Source organism: Vidua macroura, chromosome 2, assembly GCF_024509145.1.
Source record: "Vidua macroura isolate BioBank_ID:100142 chromosome 2, ASM2450914v1, whole genome shotgun sequence".
NCBI lineage: Eukaryota > Metazoa > Chordata > Aves > Passeriformes > Viduidae > Vidua > Vidua macroura.
In genome coordinates, this window is record NC_071572.1 from 76,123,252 (window position 1) to 76,142,087 (window position 18,836).

General features: G+C 42.9%; 1 protein-coding gene across 4 annotated transcripts in view; it reads right to left on the reverse strand.

Moving 5' to 3' along the window:
* The window catches only part of GDPD4 (glycerophosphodiester phosphodiesterase domain containing 4), a 40,210-nt gene that overhangs the window by 7,825 nt on the left and 13,549 nt on the right, over positions 1 to 18,836 (reverse strand). For all 4 annotated transcript variants that reach the window (XR_008435680.1, XM_053970140.1, XM_053970139.1 and 1 more), the window contains exons 2-12: positions 16,704 to 16,912; positions 16,010 to 16,113; positions 15,154 to 15,247; positions 10,563 to 10,622; positions 8,695 to 8,793; positions 6,516 to 6,609; positions 4,814 to 4,959; positions 4,233 to 4,315; positions 3,224 to 3,374; positions 2,315 to 2,539; positions 1,345 to 1,502 (exon numbers count right to left, since the gene is read on the reverse strand). Coding sequence is in view for 3 of the 4 variants with exons in the window: in XM_053970140.1 (XP_053826115.1) it covers positions 1,345 to 1,502; positions 2,315 to 2,539; positions 3,224 to 3,374; positions 4,233 to 4,315; positions 4,814 to 4,959; positions 6,516 to 6,609; positions 8,695 to 8,793; positions 10,563 to 10,622; positions 15,154 to 15,247; positions 16,010 to 16,113; positions 16,704 to 16,886 (1,397 nt within the window). In the remaining variant the exon portion in view is untranslated. The remainder of the gene's footprint in view (positions 1 to 1,344; positions 1,503 to 2,314; positions 2,540 to 3,223; positions 3,375 to 4,232; positions 4,316 to 4,813; positions 4,960 to 6,515; positions 6,610 to 8,694; positions 8,794 to 10,562; positions 10,623 to 15,153; positions 15,248 to 16,009; positions 16,114 to 16,703; positions 16,913 to 18,836) is intronic.

Consider the following 18,836-nt stretch of genomic DNA (forward strand, 5'->3'; position numbering starts at 1 on the left):
GAGCTAATCTTCGAAGCTGGCCACTCAAGTTTGTTATGGTCGCTCCATCAACGCATCATTTCTCAAGATATTATAAACTATTGAAATGTAATATGAAGTAAGTTCATTCCTCATATAAAGTAATGTATCATCAATTTATAAATCTACCTAGGAACTATCCAAGGTTTACCCAAAGGGATCAGCCTATGTTTTTTTTATAGCCTTTCAGCCTCGAGAAAAGAAGGCTCTGAGGAGACCTTAGAGCACCTTCCACTACTGAGATGGGCTACAAGAGAGCCGGAGAGGGACATTTTACAAGGGCATTGAGTGAAAGGACAAGGGGGCATGGCCTTAAACTGAAGAGGGGGAGTTTTAGATCAGATATTAGGAAAAAATTCTTAACTGTGAGGGTGGTTGAGACACTGGTACAGACTGCCCAGAGAGGTTGTGGACTTCCCATCTTTGGAGGTGTTTAAGGTCAGGCTATGGGGCTCTGAGAAACCAGGTCTAGTGGGAGCTTTCCTGCCCATGGCAGGGAGATTGTAACTAGATGGTGCTGAAAGTCCCTTACAACCCAAACCGTTCTGTGATTCTACAATTTTACATCCTGTGACAATTATAATTGAGAAAACATGAACATTACTCTTGTCCAAAGGATTAAAGTTTCTAATTTCTTTTTCATTTCAATTAGACTTCAATGGTTTTGTGCACTGGAAAAAGAAAAAGAAATCTTATTTGCAAAAGGAGAGCTGGACAGGTAATGCTGGGGGTTTTTTTGTGGTTTGTTGGGTTATTTTGCCATGTGAGAGTAGCATTTTGAGAACTCCTGCAATGAATGTGGAGCCTTTCTTTCATCATAGAAATGGCATTTTCAGTGTGTCACATGAAACAGAGTACTGGTAGTAACAGACAAGAAAAGATTTCTCCAAAACACTGGCTACCAGAGGGTGCTGGTCTCTCACCACAGCATTATACACTCCCACTGGTGTTTGTGGAAGAGCCATGGGAGGTTAAATAGTTGTTAATTCTCCTTGATTTGGTGTTGGTGGGACTGGGGATGGCACAAATAAAAAGACAAGAAATCAGGATACAGCTGTGTTCTTACCAGAAGATCCTCAGATCCTGGTCAATATGGAATTGAGGACAGCCAGATTAAATTACATATGCCACCTCTTAATCAACAGTAGGAGTGAACTGCAGCCTGTCACCCCTAAAATACATTAGGGATGGCTACTTGATCTGAACGACCTATTCCCAAAATATTATAGTCTCTGGAACTGGTCATTGGAGGGAGACATTGCCCCATGCATGAGGCAAACATAGTCTAGATGTACCCCAAAGATTGCACTTGGGGCTGAAACCTACCGGATATCTTCACTAGACATGTCAGTGTAGACCAGATTGAGTTTGACGATATTGTGCTTTAACAGGTCTTTTATTGGTGCCTTTCTGCCCATCGTGTGCTGAAATCCTGGAGCAACAGATTGAACAAAGGACCTCACACTGTTATGCAGCCACAGGACCTGCAGGAAGCAAGAGGAACCAGTAAATTCTCAGCAGAAGAATTCATGCCCCTGATATGCCCCGCTGTTCACACAAGCCCAGTAAAGATAATGTCTTGAGGGACTTAACCCAGTCTGTCAAATTTTCTCCCAATGTTTCTCCCAATGATCAAATAATATTCAGATGCAGAGTTAGAATTTGCAAGTCACTTTTATCAAGAAATAAGTATCCACTGTTCCTTGCTTATCCACTGAAAATCAGTGAGTACGTTTCACACAGCCCAACAAAAGATGCAGTGTTGAAAATGAATGAAAATACAGCTTTGGTTAATGGAAAAGGCAACCGAAAATATTCTGTTCTACCATTCTTCCAGCATGGAAGAAAAGATCTTCAGCAGATACAGATAACTCCCCAGGCATCAGTGGGTACATAAACTGATTCCCATGAGTTTAGCATTCATCCACTGTCAGGGGGAGGAAGGCAATAAAGACTCACAATTTATTTTAATTTAAGCCAGGAATTTTTATGCAATATATAAAACAAGCATGGGTAGCAGGGAATAAACTGACAATTATTACATTTATGAAGGGGTGCTGTTTAGGGGCTAAGGCATCAGCTGGTATATATATACTGCCTTCTATCCTGTGCTGCTGAAGGATTACATTATTGTGAACCTTCTAAGGAACTAATATTAGGAATATACTCCAAATGATGTCTTTTAAATCAAGTGAAATGCAACAGGCCAATTTTATGCAGGTGAAATCATGAGGAGTCCACCCCAAAGCCCAGTGAGGAGACCAAGAAAAAGGGATATAGAGTGAGGCCACCCTACCAGATGGCGTTTAATCTTCGACTCTTTGAGGATGACATCCAGGACTTTGCGGAGCCACAAGTTCCTGTAAGGATGTTTCTCTGGAGGGCGGTAGAGATCAAATATCACAAGTTTATTGTGACTGTCTGCGAGGCGCAAAAAACTACTTAGCGTGTAAATGGACTGATTCATTGCCTGGGTTTGATCTGCCTTTGACAGGGAGCCCATCCCTACAAATGGTTTGTTCTAGAAACAAACAGATATAAAAAAAAAAAGGAAATCAATCAGGTAGTTTGCCCTGGGAGTCAGCTGTATCTCTAAGAGGGAAAAAGTTTTATGTCAGCCCTCAACAGGCGGGGATATTTTATTTTGCTTATTTCTTTTACATAAGAAATGGGGGAAGCTAACCCAGGCTGTGAGGACATTGCTTCTGGGACCCAAATTGCATAGTTCAAAGCTAGCTTTGCTGTCCTTCTCTGTCCCACCTTGTTAGCTCTGAATATTATAAACAGCACATTGCACAAGTAGCTCTTTTCTTCTTCCCCCAGCCCATGAGCTCTGCTGCTTGCCATGATAAGGTGACACAAGAACACCCACCAGCCAATTGTTACAGGTCTTCTTAGCCTGAAGGCAAACTGGACAAAGCAAAGAGACCCAAATTGACAGATTTACAGTGACTTATTTGAATTTTGACTCAACTAGCCATTCCTCTTCTAACACTGATGCTGTTAAATAACAGACAGCTGGTGTCTCTTTTACATCCAGTTGGTGATAGTCATGAAATCATAGAAAAGTTTGCATTGGAAGAGACCTTTAAAGCTCATCTAGTCCATGCTCCCTGCAATAAACAGGGATGTGTCCAACTGGATCAGGTTGCCTAAAGTCCTATTCAACTGACCTTAAATGCTTCTAGCCCTTTATGATGCTTACCTTAAGGAACCACGTTCCAGCATTCAACTTCTGCAGGGCATCCCAGGAGAAAAACGAAGCAGTTTTACCAGTGTCATTAGGGTAGACCTCTTCGATGTTAGTTGTCCTTCTCAAGGTGTCATCATGCATGAGGAAAGGAACCCCATCATAGCTGCCAAAGAGCAAGAGTTCAGGTCACCTGGGGAGCAGGTTCATTCACAGCATGAGCAGACTCAAGCCAGGTCAGAAGAAGATGTGGGCCACTGTGAATGCAGCAGAGTACAGCAGTTCTTTGCAGAATGTGCAATATGAAGGAATGCTGAGGCTCATGATACCAGGTTATTTCCAGCTTAAATACTTCTAGGAGATCTCACAGAAGTCATGCTTGTCTCTGTCTCAGTTTCCTTAGGGGCAACGTGAAGGGGGTGACCTTTTTGCCTGCCGACTTCCTCAAAAATGGTTAGTAACTTATGGTTGAAATATCTTTTTGCTGCCATCAAAGTGTTTCTGTGGCTTTCAGAGGACTGAATTCTGAATGGATAGGGACAGAAACACAAAATTTTCTTTTATAGAAAGGTCTCGTTTAGTAGAGCGTCCAAATGTTAGTGTTTTTCTCATTCAGTGCCTGTGAACAGCTCATCCTGCACAGACTGTTTGCATTTCATAGCAATGAAAGGCAATTAAAGATCTAATAATTAGGGCAATGCTGCCATAAGTCTGAACGCAATTTTCTGTTGTAGACCTGATATAACCCTCACTGTGACCTGGAAGTCAAGCTAGATTAGAGGCTTGTTTTTATACTCTGCCAAGCATTTAAAACACACTGTAGAAATAACGATTGTTAAATCAATAGCTGCAGCTTATTGACTTGCCTGAGAACAACCATGCCCTACAACCCCTGTCATCACATGACAGCTGAGGGACTGTCCCAGCCACCAGTAAAACCCAGCTGCCTGGAGCTGCATGTCTCCAAGGACAGCTCTTAGAAGAACCAGCATACATTTTGTGACACACAATGTTTTGCCCTCACCTTATGGTGACATCTGTTTCAAGCCCATCCCCACCATGCTCAATTGTCTTCAGAAATGACATCTCAGTGTTTTCTGGCGCCAACTGGAAAAAAAGGCACATGAGCAGATAATTTTCAAACACACTCTGGAGGACTCTGCAAATACTTTCTGCCTCTCTGTAACATCTCTGTTTTTTATTAAGGGAGCATCATTATATTGCTAAAGTCTACTGTTTGTTTTTCTTCCACTTTAGCCAAACCCATTGTGTAGAAGAATAACAGAATCACAGAATGGTTTAGGTTGGAAGGAGCCTTGAAGATCACCCTATTCCAATTCCCGTGTCAGGGTAGAGACACCTTCCACTAGTCCAGGTTGCCCAGGGCCCTCTCTAATCTGGTCTTGTCCCTCAGGAACATTGTTTTCCTTGTTAGCCAACCCATGCAGTGATGCCTTTGGCATACAGTCCCAATGACCAGAAATGTTTCCCACCCTCCTTTTTTTCATGGGAAAAAAAAAAAAAAAAAAAAAAGAAACAACAAAAGATGATGATGAAAGTAGCAACACACAGGATGAAGAAATGACATAACTTCTTCAGACCTACCATTGGTGCTCCACGGTGTCCAATGAGGGCTGGCTTTGGTCCGAGTGTTCCTATCTCTCTGATGCAAGGAGAGTACATCCCCAGAGGTATCAAGAAAAGAAAGAGAAGGATAGCCAGGTATGGACCAACAATTATCACCTGAGTAACTGAAAGAATTTGAAGGAGGAAGGCTAGAGTTAATCAACATCATAATGTATGAGTCTGCCTTGCCACTTAACTTTTAATACAGTCCTCCAGCTAAGTAGCTTTTGGGCTTTGTCTCATCCCTTTTTCCTTTCCTTCTTCCCCTAATTTTGACTTTCTCTCTAAATAATACAACCCAGGAGAACAAATTGGTCAAAGCAAGGATACAGGCTAAGTCAAGACTGCAGGTTTTAAGCTTTAATTACATCTCAAAATGCCTGACAGCAAGATATGGCTCTATTTCTTTTTTTCTTTAGACACGATGCAATGAAATCTCCTCATATGTAGAAACACAATCCTCAACAGAAGGATGCTAATTTTTTTCTTACTCAGATGAGAACAAGCACCATCTTCAAGTTTCATTCACAATGAAGAAGAGTAGCTACCTCTCCTTCAACTAGGTTGCATCTCCTTACTTTGAATACTTTCCTGGTTCATTCAGATGGTTGGTAGTGACCTTCTGTGTGTGACCTAGATAATCCTACAGACCCTGAGAGCATGGATATTGCACCTCAGAAACTTGCCAACTCATTATCTATGGTCTTCTCTGGAGTCTGTTGACACATTGCCCAAGAGCTCCAGAAGTCCTCCTCAGGGGCCAAAACAGTTCTGAGAAATGAGCACCTATGCACAACACCTCTTTCTTTAATGGGTATCACCATCCCTCTGTGCCAGTGGCTCTGAAGGAATTTGGACTTACGCTAAGATGACGATGTACTAAGCTAGGACTGCCTCAGGCATGGTGGTACATAATGTCTAGGGTCCCTGTGTATTCTCCCCCAGCCTCCCCAACTGCAGTTCAACAAGAAAAGTCTTGGATGGGAAAAAAAAATGTTTTCACCAGTCCATTACGTCTGTGATTTTTATTGCAAACCACTATCTGAAGATGGGTGTTAGGTAGATAATTTTGGCTATATGGAGAGACAACAAGAGAAAAATAGACACTCCCAGTCAGGTACTTCTGCAGTTGTTCCTGGCATCTGGCTTTATCCTTATACATTTGGTCATTCTTCCTAGAGGTGGGCAGGAACTTCACATGAGATAACACTAGGAACTGAGCAAAAAGATCTTTTCCCTATCCCAGCTGGCCTCTCCTGAGATATGCTAGTCTGAAATAGTTTGTCTGACTGGACTGGAGATCCCTTCTGTACACAGCAAGCAAAAATCAGCCAAGGGAGCTGCCACTGGCCGCTTTCTCCTGCAGAGGGCAAAACAAATTTTCACTCATGACTCAGAACATGGGTGCTTCTACTAGTCTCCTCCGCCTCAACACAGATCACTGCCCCAGTATAGGGCAAAACAGTGCAAGGTAACAAGCAAACCAGTAACACACTGGGACAGCAACAGGGCAGTGCACAGCCCAAGCCCCAACCCTACTAATTTCCCTGGGAGATGCAGAATTTGAAAGTCTCCTCCAGCTGGAGTGCAGGTGTGGGAGGAAAGGGCTCTTGCATGCCTCTTTTCCCATGCTCCTATAAATCTTTTATCATACAGGAAGCAGGAACCAGAGCTGCCGTACCTTTTTTATCTGCTCTGATGGCATGAAGAGCCACAGGCCAGGAAAGAAGTACCATGATGGCAATTGCCCCTATGTGGAGATAAGGAGCTGTGACCTGGCAAGGAGAAAAACAGTATTTTGGTCAAAGGATGAACTGTGGAGACAGATGGAAACAATCCCCATCAGAGCTACAGTCCCTACACCTGGATGGGCTCCTGCTGAAGATACCAGCAGTTAACAACTCTCCCTTGCCTGTGTTGGATCCACCAAACACCTCAGGAGTCAGAGGAGAGACATGTGCCCCTGACCAGGCCAGGGAGGAGTGCGGCCCAGCCTAAGGAGTGCTCCTCACTTCTTTACTTTCTCCTAAATCAGTTGAAGGGAACACAACTACCCTCCTCCACGAGGACATGATTGCCACTACTGATATGCCATAATCTGTGAGCATCTTCCAGTTTAACCCAATACAAACAACTCCAATCCAATCCTATCCAGGCAATAGCTATCTCCACACCACACCACACTGCAGTTAAATCATTAAACTGATGTCAACAAACCTGAGTGATAAAATGTGGTATTTACTAGCTGTGGTATGAAGCTAGCTACTGTGGTATAATAGAAGCAGAAATATTAGGTAATATTGCTGGACAGATACAGTTAATACATTTGATTTCTTTAATCCTAGGGATTAAACAAGAAGATCATAAAACAAGAATCACTTCTATGCTTAGCATGAATGCATGAAAAGAGCTGGAAACCAAACAGAAATACAGAATCTGAATGGTTGTTGGTATAAAACATTTTTCCTAAAACTAGGCAAATTTGAACTAGAAACCAGTCCATTGTTTTCTCATGCTCATCAGCGCCCTGTGGCGAAGATTCCAGCTAGAACTGACAGTTATTAAGGTATGTGCTAGGAAAAAAAAACAACTTCCCAGATGCAAGCCTTTCCTGTTTCTTAGTCCTGATGCTCGATTCTCTAAGCTGGAAGAGTTGAAGAAAGCAGCAGTCACTGGGACATGTTACACTGTCTGCCCTGGACACCCTATACCAACCTCTCCTGACCAGAAGCAGGATTCAGTTGTGCACATCTCAGAGGTGCCATCTGAGATGTCCAGAATACCTGAGCTAGATTTGCTGGGCTAATGGACATGACACAGTATCTACAGAGATCATGTCCTTTGGGAACAGCAATGGGAGGCCATCTCAAAGGGCATGGACACCTGAAATAAACAACACCTTTGGGGAACCCAAAGGCTCTCATGTCTCCTTCTCCTCACCCACATCCCCTGGTGTCTGTCAGGGGGCAGAGGAGCTGATGGTTTCTCATTACCTTTGCCAGTGCATAACCCAGTGGTTAGTGAACTGTAGAACAGGAATGTGCAATTAACCGCACCCTACAAACACCACATCTTCAATTCCTCTGCCAGTCCACTTGCATTGCTCTCCCAGCCTTCACAAGAACTAAGGCACATAGGGGAGAGGTAACAGACCCAAATAGCACAGAATCATAGAACTGTAGATGGTTTGGACCCAAAGCAGCTGTGTAGTCAAAGGCTACATGCTTCCTCCTTCCCAATAGAAGTGGGGACCTGGATGCTCAGACACTGAACAGCACTGTACAGCTCTTGCCTCCACCTTCAGATCTGGTGACAGTTGAGGAGGCCAGCAACTATGAACTCTGACTTCCTGCATCCAGCCTTTTGTCCCACCTGACACCAGTGTTCTCCACCGGCTCCCCAAAAACCCAGTGTGCTCGTTCCCTCAGGACATTAAGCTCTTCTGAGTCACAAAAGACAGAAACTGTGTTGTACCAGCAGATTGGCATGAGAGATGAGGGAGAAAGTTCTTGCTCCAGCAAACCTACCAGCCTAAGGGGTCCGATTTACCTGTCCTGGACAGCTGAAATTTAACAGTATACCTACATTTTTGGGGAGGAAAATAAAAAAGGGCTGTAACTTTCTGTATCTTTCCAAACTGAGACATGTTAAATCACACAGCTTGAAACTCAGCCTCGGGCCTTGGCTTCCTTTCCCCCAACAGGAAATGTAAAGTCATAATAAGAGTTTTCTCAGAACATACCTTGCTAACAAAAAACCATGTGAAAAACATCCACCATACAGAATACCTTCTGCCAATTGTCACTAAATACATCTATAAACAAGCTGTTCTTTCAAACAGATCTCCTAACTCCTCTTACCTGGAATGACAGGCGGACAGTTTTCCGGTGATCTCGCCAGAGTATAGATAATGCAAAGAGGGATGAGATAGAGAAGCCCAGGACAAGAAAAGTACCAATCTGGGGGGACACAAAGAAGACATAAATCAGCTTCAGCATTTCTGCATAGGGAATGCCATCCATCTTAGTCAGGGATAATTTAAGCAGCTTGAAAAATTGTTTCAGATGCATGAGATTGACTGTGCCAGTTCAGAAACAGAGAGATCCAGCAGGTCTAAAACCAAATCCACAATGCTATCAATATGGCAGGACTGATTCCAGGAGTTGGTTAATCAACTAAGTCAGCTCTCAGGATTCTCTCTGTAATCAGTGGAGAAAGAGGAATTTCAGAGGTGATCCATTCCTGCTTGCATTATGATGGAATATGCCTCTCTCTCTATTGATATAGATGGAGCCTAGGTGATCAGCTTACATTACATCCCTAACCTGCAGATGAAATTCATCACTTCTAAACTCAGAAGTGACAAATTCCACCCAAAAGGGACAACAACACAACTTCCTTGTTCTATAAGCTGCCTTGTAACAGGCTTCAGCAATAACAAACCATCCCATAATTAGGGGATGAGAATTCACTTTTTAACCAAAAAGGTGAGGCAGTGTCTCAGTCAATTCTTCAGCTTCTTATTTGGTTTGGTACCAGCACTGTCGTAATGGCAGACCTTTCTTGGTATATCATCTAACTGTTGACAACTAAAGGTATTTGCACCACGGCCCTAACCATTCTTCAGGGCATCTTCTACGGATCAATTCTTTAATAATCTATCCCTAATCTCTTGCACCCAAGAATGGCTCTTTTTTATTATTATTCTTTTTTCAATTTTTTTTGGTTGGTTGGTTTTTTACAAATTGTTCTACAACTTTCTGGTTCTTCGGGAGCCCATTTCTCAATAGTAAAGATCACACAGTTTCCAGTACTTAAATGAAGAAACACAGGATCAAGCATCTACATGTTCAGCTATTCCCTCCTCCTGCAGCTTTTGCAATCGCATTGTATCCTACCCTAAACTGCATGGACAGAGAAGCATTTTTAAATGCCTCACATAGCCTCAAAAACTACTTACGGAAGATTATTCTAACCCATAATTTTACAGCAAGAAGTCCCTGATAATTTGTTTCTGTGTCTTCAAAACTCCAGAAGGCATTTCCCAAACCCTAGAATAGAATTAAGAACTACAGACCAGTTTGAGTTGAAAGGGACTTAAAAGATCATCTAGTTCCAGCCCCCCTGCCATAGGCAGGGATGCCAGTCACTAGGTCAGATTTCTCAGGGCCCCATCCAGGCTGGTCTTGAACACTCCCAGGGAACCACCCAAAGACCAGAAGGCATAAAGCACCACGATGCCTTGGAAAAGCCATCTTTCTCTCCCGTGGAGAGAGCAGACACTTTTTTCACTGTTGCTGGGGTCTGATCCAGAAAGTCATGCAGTGCTTCTCATGAAAACTTTGCTTTTGACTTCCTGTTACCATATGTAGATGAGTCAATTATAGACATCTTCACCTGAATGAGTCACTGCAGGCACCTTTTAGAGTCAGTGGGGAAAAAAATGATTTTTTGAGTGTGATTCATCTCATTTTAATTTAGAGGCCTATGACCAGCTGGAGGAATTGCATCCTCAGAGGATTAATTTCCCTCCACTGAGTGCAAAAGGCGTTTGAGCGATCAGCTCAGGTGGAGATATCATTTTCATGGGTATCTTGATCTTGTAATATTAATCTCTTCCGTCTCTTCCCTCTCTCCCATAGTCTAAGAGGTTTTCTGTGCAAAGAAACACCATGGACTCAATTAAAAGCATAAATTAGAGTTACCAGAAAGCCCTGACTCTCCCCACCTTGTGACTCCAGTGCAGGTACAGCTGCTGACCTTCTGCAAGCAAACACATCGCAAGGACCTGGGAAATCAAGAAGAGATTGTATGCATCCTGATGGAAGGTGGTGACATGTGCCCATGAGGCACAATAATTCCATAATTCTGGAGTTATTTTTGCATTTGGGAAGTTACTTTACACTAGGTCTTCTTGCACAATGTCAATGTTTGCAGGACAGGTGTATGGAGAAAAAAGTTTAGTGCTACAGTAAAAATGCTTCTGAAATGACCAAGAACATATCAAGACTCCCCTTCAAGATCAAAGACCTTTTCCTGGGTAACAGATAATTGGGCACTTTGGGGTACTTGCTTACAATGACTTTTTGTGAAGAGAGACTCTAAAAGAGGAATGATGGCCAGGGTCAATTATTATTGTATAAACCAATACAGTACTAACCTTGACTATTTTCTATGCATTTATTGTGATTAGAGGCGTATCAACCATGAGAGAGAAGCCAGGGAATAAAAAATGCCCCAGAGGAGCACAAAAGTACAGAGTAGACAGCAAAAAAGGCAATTCTTCCACATTAACCACAGGGAATGTAGGAGACAGGCACATCTCAGACCTGTATCAGAGAAAAGTGTCTTGGGGATTAAATGACTCCAGGTTTTGGTGATTGGCACGTCCCTTCCACCTGACGGCAAGTTGGAACCCTCAGGAAGGGTTCTTATGAAGCATGCTGTAAACCCTAGCCAGGACAGAGGACAAGCTGAGATGCCTTGAATACCAACAAGCCAAGAATAAGGCAAGTCAGTCCATGGTTCTCATGCAGAGCTTCTTCACATAATTCCATACCTAAGTGACCAGTGAGTCTGGAGATGAATTTCACCTGAAGAAACACTTTGCTGCTGTGAAAATGCACAGGTCTATGCTCAGGAGTCTAAATGCCTGGGGAAACTTCCCAGCTACTCTAAAGGATCGTTTTGGGACCACTATCACCAGGTATCAGGGCTAAGAGAAAAGTATCTGTTAGTAGACATCAGTGCTCCACTGATGCAAATCCCTCCAGACTGTGGGATAGTGGGATTGTATGAAAACAAGATATACAGCTTTGGGGAAAGAGGGTCTTCTCTCCTGAAACTCAACAGCAAGTTGTTTCCTATCCATCTACAAACACACTCTCTTTCCAGGATCATGCTGATTTGAAATGAGATACAATGTCAGGTTGGATGGGGTTTTGAGCAACATGGTCTAGTGGTAGACATTCCTGTCCATGACAGAGGTGTGGGAATTAGATAACCTTGAAGGTCCCTTCTAACACAAATCATTTTGCGATTCTATGATAAACTCAACAGTGAATACAAGTGCTTCTTGACATGTTGGCTTCCTTTAATAGAATAAATGCACCCAGTACATGATGAGTAACATGGGAGCAGTTGAGAGAGAACTGAAATACTGCTAAAGATCTTAAATCAGCCCCATTTAAATAAGCTATTTCAGAGTGAAAAAATGAGAGCAAAAAACCACTCGGCTCCTTTGCTGCAAGTGATGTTACACAAAGACCTGGTCCTTGTGTGCAGTAAAGCCAAACATTTAGAACATTCTGAGCCCAGAAGGGACCCGCAAGGATCATCAAAGTCCATCTTCTGGCCCTGCACAAAATCACACCACGATTCTTGAATCAACTCATGAACCAAGATGAGTCAGGAACTCATGTTCCTGAGAGCATAGTCCAAATACTTCTTGAACTCAGAGCACTCAGACAGACCTGATCCCACGACTACTTCCCTGGCGAGCCTGTTCCAGTGCCCAAAAATCCTCTGGGTGAAAAACCTTCCCCTAATTTTTAACCTAAATCTCCACTGATACTGTTTTCTGATATTCCCTCATGTCTTCTCACTGGTCTGTCTACTCCAAATTGCTTCCACACACTTTCTGGGAGTGTCTGTACAGAGGCATGAGGGCTTAGGTGATCAGTATGTTTCTGACTAATGCTGCCAAGGTTAGAGTCAAGGTCCCTTTTGCCAATCCCATAATCTCCCAGAACGTTACAGCCTCCAACTCTTGCATTCTTCTCTTCTTTAAAATGAGGTGTGGAAGTGTCTCCCCTCCACCATCTACCTGCAAAGTGGTGATTAAGGGATGCTTCCCAGTGGCAAGAGAAATTAATTCACTGCAATGAGAATTTCATTTCTGTCTCCCCCTTTCTGAATGGCTGCATTGACCACAAGGTTTTTCTGCAAAAGGTGGACAGCAGATGCTTAACTCCACTCTACTTCAGCATGGGAACTACCTTGTAATCATTTCAATACTTCTGGTGAGGTGTGGGGAGGCTCTGAACCTACACTACAAGGACATGCAAGCAGGAACTTAGACACTTGGCTCACCTGAAACATCTGCTCACTTAGATGTTCACAGCAGCTGGATTCAGGTCCTTATATTCATTCGCTTCATGGCAAAAAACTCAGAACTTGTCTGGTACCCCAGCCTCTTAGGGACGGAGTTTTTTGAGGTCACATTTTGGATTTCAGTGTCAATGTACTATTTTGAGTCCTCTCCATCTATGAATGAAGAGGCCACAACACATCTGAACCTCTTCACTTTGAACAGACACAAGTCACCCCTTCACAACCCTTAGAAAAAACATGGTTGAACTGCAGAGAGGCAAATGTTATCTGTTGGGGTTCAAAAGACTAAACAAGAGCTCTCCACTGAGCATAAACAGTTCTGTAATTAGACCCCTCAGTTTAACCTTTTAGCCCTAATGGGGATGAGAAAATTGTCTTGGGGAGTGGTTGAACAATTGAATTAACTGAAATTGATTGTGTGAAAAAATGACAATGATGCATGTGGATGGAGAGCATCTTTGTCCAAGCAGTGGACTTTCTTTGAGCATTTTCAGGCTTTCATCACCATGAATGTGATGTCTACAAGCTATCAGGGTAGGTGATGGGCAAAGTAAAGCCAGAAAGGAAGATGGAGGATATGAGGTGAAATTGGTGTCCTACACAGTTTAGTTCAGTCCTGGTCTTACTCTTTATTACGTAGCTACATCATCCTCTTCCTCTCAAGCCTCTCAGTTCTGTCTAACGAGGCTAACAACATTTGCCTTCCTCAGAAGGGTGAGCATGGATAAACCTGAAAGAATGCAAGTAGTCTGCATGGTATCAGACAACAGGAGAAACTTCAGAGGTTTCAGCCCAGTTTCTAGCATGGACTTTGATGAGTTAGTCTGATCCTGAGGTTGACTCCAGATCCAGCCTGCTGAGGCACCATCTCAGATGTATCCATGTCACATGGGCATCTCTGGCAAAGCTCTGAGTTGTCCAAAGTAGTATCATAACCACCAAACTACCCACACTACTCAATGTCCCCTGGGAAAGCCAGGTAGGCTTTGCTGAATAATAGTCTATGAGCCACTATGGTGTTACAAAATCCTTGTAATTAATTATTGTTGTTAGTCCCTTTCAGAGCTCAGTCAATCCACATCTCTTACAATGCTCTTGATCACTGTGGGCATGAACAAGCACCTGTCCTATTTATCACTATGGGTTTTTTAGCACTAGAATAAAAGTTCTATTTATTTGTACTTCATCAGGAAAAAAGGACCCCAGAAACCAATTGTGCTAGGTACTACATAGACAAAGCCAAAAGAGGTTCCCTGTCATGAGCAATTTACAGACTGACTGTATGATGCCAAATCAGGGAATGGGTAAGAACAGCAGGAATGGATGATAAAAGCTGGTTGTCTTGGTCACAGAGGTGACACAAAGCCATAACCTCACCTTCAGCACCTGGCATTTCCAAATAAAAGTCAGAGCAGGCATGGGACTGATGTGAACTGCAGTGCCTGAAGTCAAAGTGAATTCTTGCCCTATAGCTCTGGATGAAGAAGGTGGAAAAACAGGTGCAAATCTGTGTTTATTTGAGACCTTTCTTATGAGGGAAATAACAGAGGAAAAGGATGAGTAAATAGAAATTTTAGGAAAATTTTGGGGTTGGTATGTTTTCCTAACTAAAGCAGACATTATATCAGAAAATTTCACAGGTTTTGGAAAAGTCAAGATTCCAGGAACCTCTTTCAGCATAAACTGACCACAACTATAGCCTCGACCTGGAGAAAATCCTCCAGCAAATCAGAGTCAGTCAAGTGGAAAAGTTCTGTTCTCCTTCCTCTAGTAGACCTTTTTACCCAGGATTAGAAGAATAACTCAGCTGTGATGACATATCACCATCGCTACATGACTCAGAGCCCCATATTTCTCTGCTGCCAAAGCAACAATTTTTAGTTCCCCCAGATCTAAATCCAGCCACTGCTGGGTCAGCTTTTCTTGGGTTCAAGGAGTAATTGTATGCATTTTTCAAAGGGAAATCTTTGAAAGAAATCATAAGAAATGACATCTGGCTCAGAGACTCCTGAGCTGATACTGGTTATTTGCAGGTAGATACAGGGATGAAGTACTGTAAACACTCACTGTGTTCCAGATCATCTCCTGACTTTCACTGTCTAAGGATCATATGGGGGACTAGACTGAGCTTTGATCTAACACATTAAGGCCACCCCTATGTTCACCTTTCAGGACTACAAGGTCAGCTCACAAGGAGCATTACTTACCAGTAACAGTGAGATGTATGCGAACAGGACTGCAGCCACAATCAGGATAACAAGAGACCAGAGAAACCAGAAGCCCAGGTTCCCATAGTTATACCTAAAAATAAACCAATAACATACTGTAAGAATGTTTTTGGTTAGCACCTGGACTAGAGAGGACCAACAGCCGTGTTCCTTGAAATTCTGAAATTTTCTAAGCAATAAAACAAAGACAGGTGGAGGAATAGCCTACACTGTAACATGCAAAAGTGATTAAGAGCCTCCTTCCCAAAATCCCTGATTGCATTAACCATCAGATTAAAACACATTATTATACCTTTCCTTCCCATAATATTTGAGCAGCTTTAATTTAATTTTAGGGGCCAGATTTGCATAACTGTTTCCTACGTAGTACAGAAAGAAAAGATGTGCATAAATCCCTGATGATTATTTCTTACTTTTGAATTTGGGAACATGGAATTCTCTTTCAGTGAGATAGCTGGTACAATGCCTCTGATTCCAGCCACTACATTTCTTCACATGGAATGGGGGAGAAAGGGAAGGAGGAAAAGAAAGATTCAGAGAAGGAAATAGTTATTTAGTCCCTTGCATTCACAATTTTTGTGAAGATAATTCTCCCCGTCTCCTAAATTCACACTTACACCTAAATATTTTACCCAAGCAAAGACCGAGTCTCAGCACCTCCAGAGTCACTGGACATTCAATTTGGATGCTGTAATCAAGAGTTTAAGGTGCAAATCTTTGCTTCATTACTAAAGTGCCCTGTTGCACCACAGCTGCTCTGGAGGTTGCTCATCCCTTCCCAGTCATCCTAGTGACCTGCCGAAGGGGTTGGAGAGGAGGAAAAGATGTTACTTACCAGTCAAAGCTGTTGTAGTCATTTTTACCTTCACCCCACGTGTACAGAAAGACCAGAGAAAAGCAGAAAGCTGCAACGAGCAATGGGAAAAACATGCATTCCCGCTGGGGAGGGAGAGGAAGGACAAGCAGTCAGAGCTATGGCCAGCCCACAGCAATCAAAGCAAACGGTAGTTTCTTTTAGGCTGTCCCTAAACATATGTAGCTTGGTGTTGGAATTCTAACTGAAGTTAATATGGAGAAGAATTCCCATCCTTTCCCTTGTAACCAGGAAAATGTCCTTAAAAGCATACTCTGCATTACTTGTTCTCAGGGAAAATTCATTACTTCCCAATGAATGGGATTTTAACCACCTCATATGAGAGGAAATTGCACTGTAGAGCAACCTTCCTTGCAATTCTTACTGCCCACCCTACCTTATTGTTACTTGTTTAATTTGATTCTTTAATTTCACTGGCCAGGAGAGGTTAGTGCAAAGTCCACATTCATTAGCTGTGTGGTGGCACAGACAAATTGAGCCTGCCACAGAAGCAGCAATTCATCAAGCATTTAGAGCAAAACCTAACAGCCCAACAGATCCCAGTGGACTCCAAATGATATTGGGCTGGGACTCCATGTCATCAACCCCTTGTCTGCTTAGCCTTCCCTGCCCCAGTACAGAAATCCAAGTCTGTGCTGACTTTGAGCTCACTTACCATGTTGCAGCAGCATTTCCCAGGCTCAGTCCTTTCGCGCTGGTACCGCTTCCACCGGCAGCTGTAGAAACCAGCCAGGCAGGAGATGAAGGGCTGGTGCTCATACCTCTGCAGCAGGTGCCGACGGACCACCTTCAGCTTCCCAAATTTAAGCCTCTTGAGGCTGGTGGGACTGGCCTCCATCTGAGTGGCTTTATCTCATCTTCTTCCTGAAACAAGAACACAGGTTTTACAGGGAGACTGTTGGGTAAGCTTTCCATATTTGAGGAAGGAGAGAAAGCTTTCCCGAGCAGATGCTCAGACCAGCAGGAAGTGATGCTGAGGACATCCCACCTAATTTTATATACCAAAGTGAGATGGCCAGCTGAGAAGGATGGTGACAGTCAGTGGTGTTACTGGTAGTAACTTAGGTGCTCTGAATCACCTTTGATGCTACGTAGCTCTGCCTCCTTTTGGCTATACAGGAGGTTCTGGGAAATGACTTCATTAACTTAAGCACATTTCAAATTATGCCATATGAACCTGAATCTAGGATTAGCTATGGGAATTATTCAGCATCACTGTGACCTGTTTGAAACATGCTATCAGTTTAACTAGCTCATGTAGAAAAGGCACTAAACCTCCCCAGGTACACAGCTCTCTTATCCTGCTAAAACTGCAGCACTGCAGAGACTAATCCCTTAAGAAATAATTATTACCTGGCTGAAACAACTTTACTTGGAACAGATTTTAAAGTGTAGAAAGACCAGCTGCAAAGATGTACATGTGGGAGATCTATTCATAATCATAATTAAAAACAAAGAACTTGGTGGTAAATTGCAACCAGTGTAGTTACAGTGAAGAAAATAGCACAGGGACTAGTGCTAGGTGAAGAGTGGTTCACCCAGCAGGGCAATACTGAGACTTCAAGGAAAGATTTGGGAAAACAGTTTTGTGGAGGCATGTAAAGAAGCCCCATTATACAGCTCTTCTTTGGAGTCGAGTTAGTCAGAGATATTTTTCTGTTGCATTAGAAGTGCCATCACATCCTTGAGTCCACATCAACCATGTTCAAATCCTGGAGTACTTGCTGCAAAATCCCAGCTTAGGACACAAGATTTTCCTGTTTTTTCAGATGTAATAACAATAATTTAAGAGAAAGAATAAACAGTTTGCTGCACTATACACATGGATGAAACAGATGTATAAAGGGTTTGGAAATAACTCAGATCCCAGTGTGACTTCAGAGAAATCAGTGCATAAATCCTTGCAATCTGGCACATCCAAATAACTGACCAGTTTGCAGAAAGCAAACAAATCAGAGACATGAGACAAACAAATCAGAGACATGAGACACAAGTTAAAACAGAAAAGACACTCCCCTCATACCCTTTCCAAATGCCCAGCCTATTGGCAGCTGGAGTACAAGGAAAGAGGATGGAAAGGAAACAAAAAGTGGGTTCAGTTCGGACCACTACTTATTATGCAGCACTATATGTCATGCCCTGAATGCCTTCCTGAGACAGATGTGTCTGTCCATCCAGGACAGTCATAGGGAATTGTGGGAACCCAGGACATCCCTCCAGCTGCCCTGGCTGTCTTGAGACCCTGGCAGGGAGCTCGGAGACCTTGGCACAAAGTCAAAAACACCTGTGGCTTCGATTTTAACCCGTGGAAAAAACTGCCAACTTTGTGTGAAGATTTACAGGTCACAAGAGTTTCAGTTAATGTAACACAGGGTGAAAAAGTAGAATTTTGGGGTTTTTTAGAATGGGGTTCAGGACGCAAGATGGAGGAATTTGGGTGTGTCTTGTCCATCTTCTCCTTCTTCTTGTCCTCCCTCTTTCACTGTGATGGTGACACTTTTTATTTGTTTAGAGTAGAGACACACTGTCTAACATAGGTGATAGGTATTGGGAATTAAGCGTAAATAAAGTATACATAGTTTTTAGTATAAAATGTAAACACCGCCCTAGAGGGCAGACAGAATGCCATGATCCGATTTGCTAGACAGAGCTTAGCAGGTCAGAGAAAGAATGTTATAGATAAGAGAAAACAAACAACCTTGAGAAGCAAAACTGACGCAGCTGGACTTCTTCTTTGGCTGCGGGGCTGGAAGGAAAAGACTTTTTACTATCTCGGGGTCATCTTGAC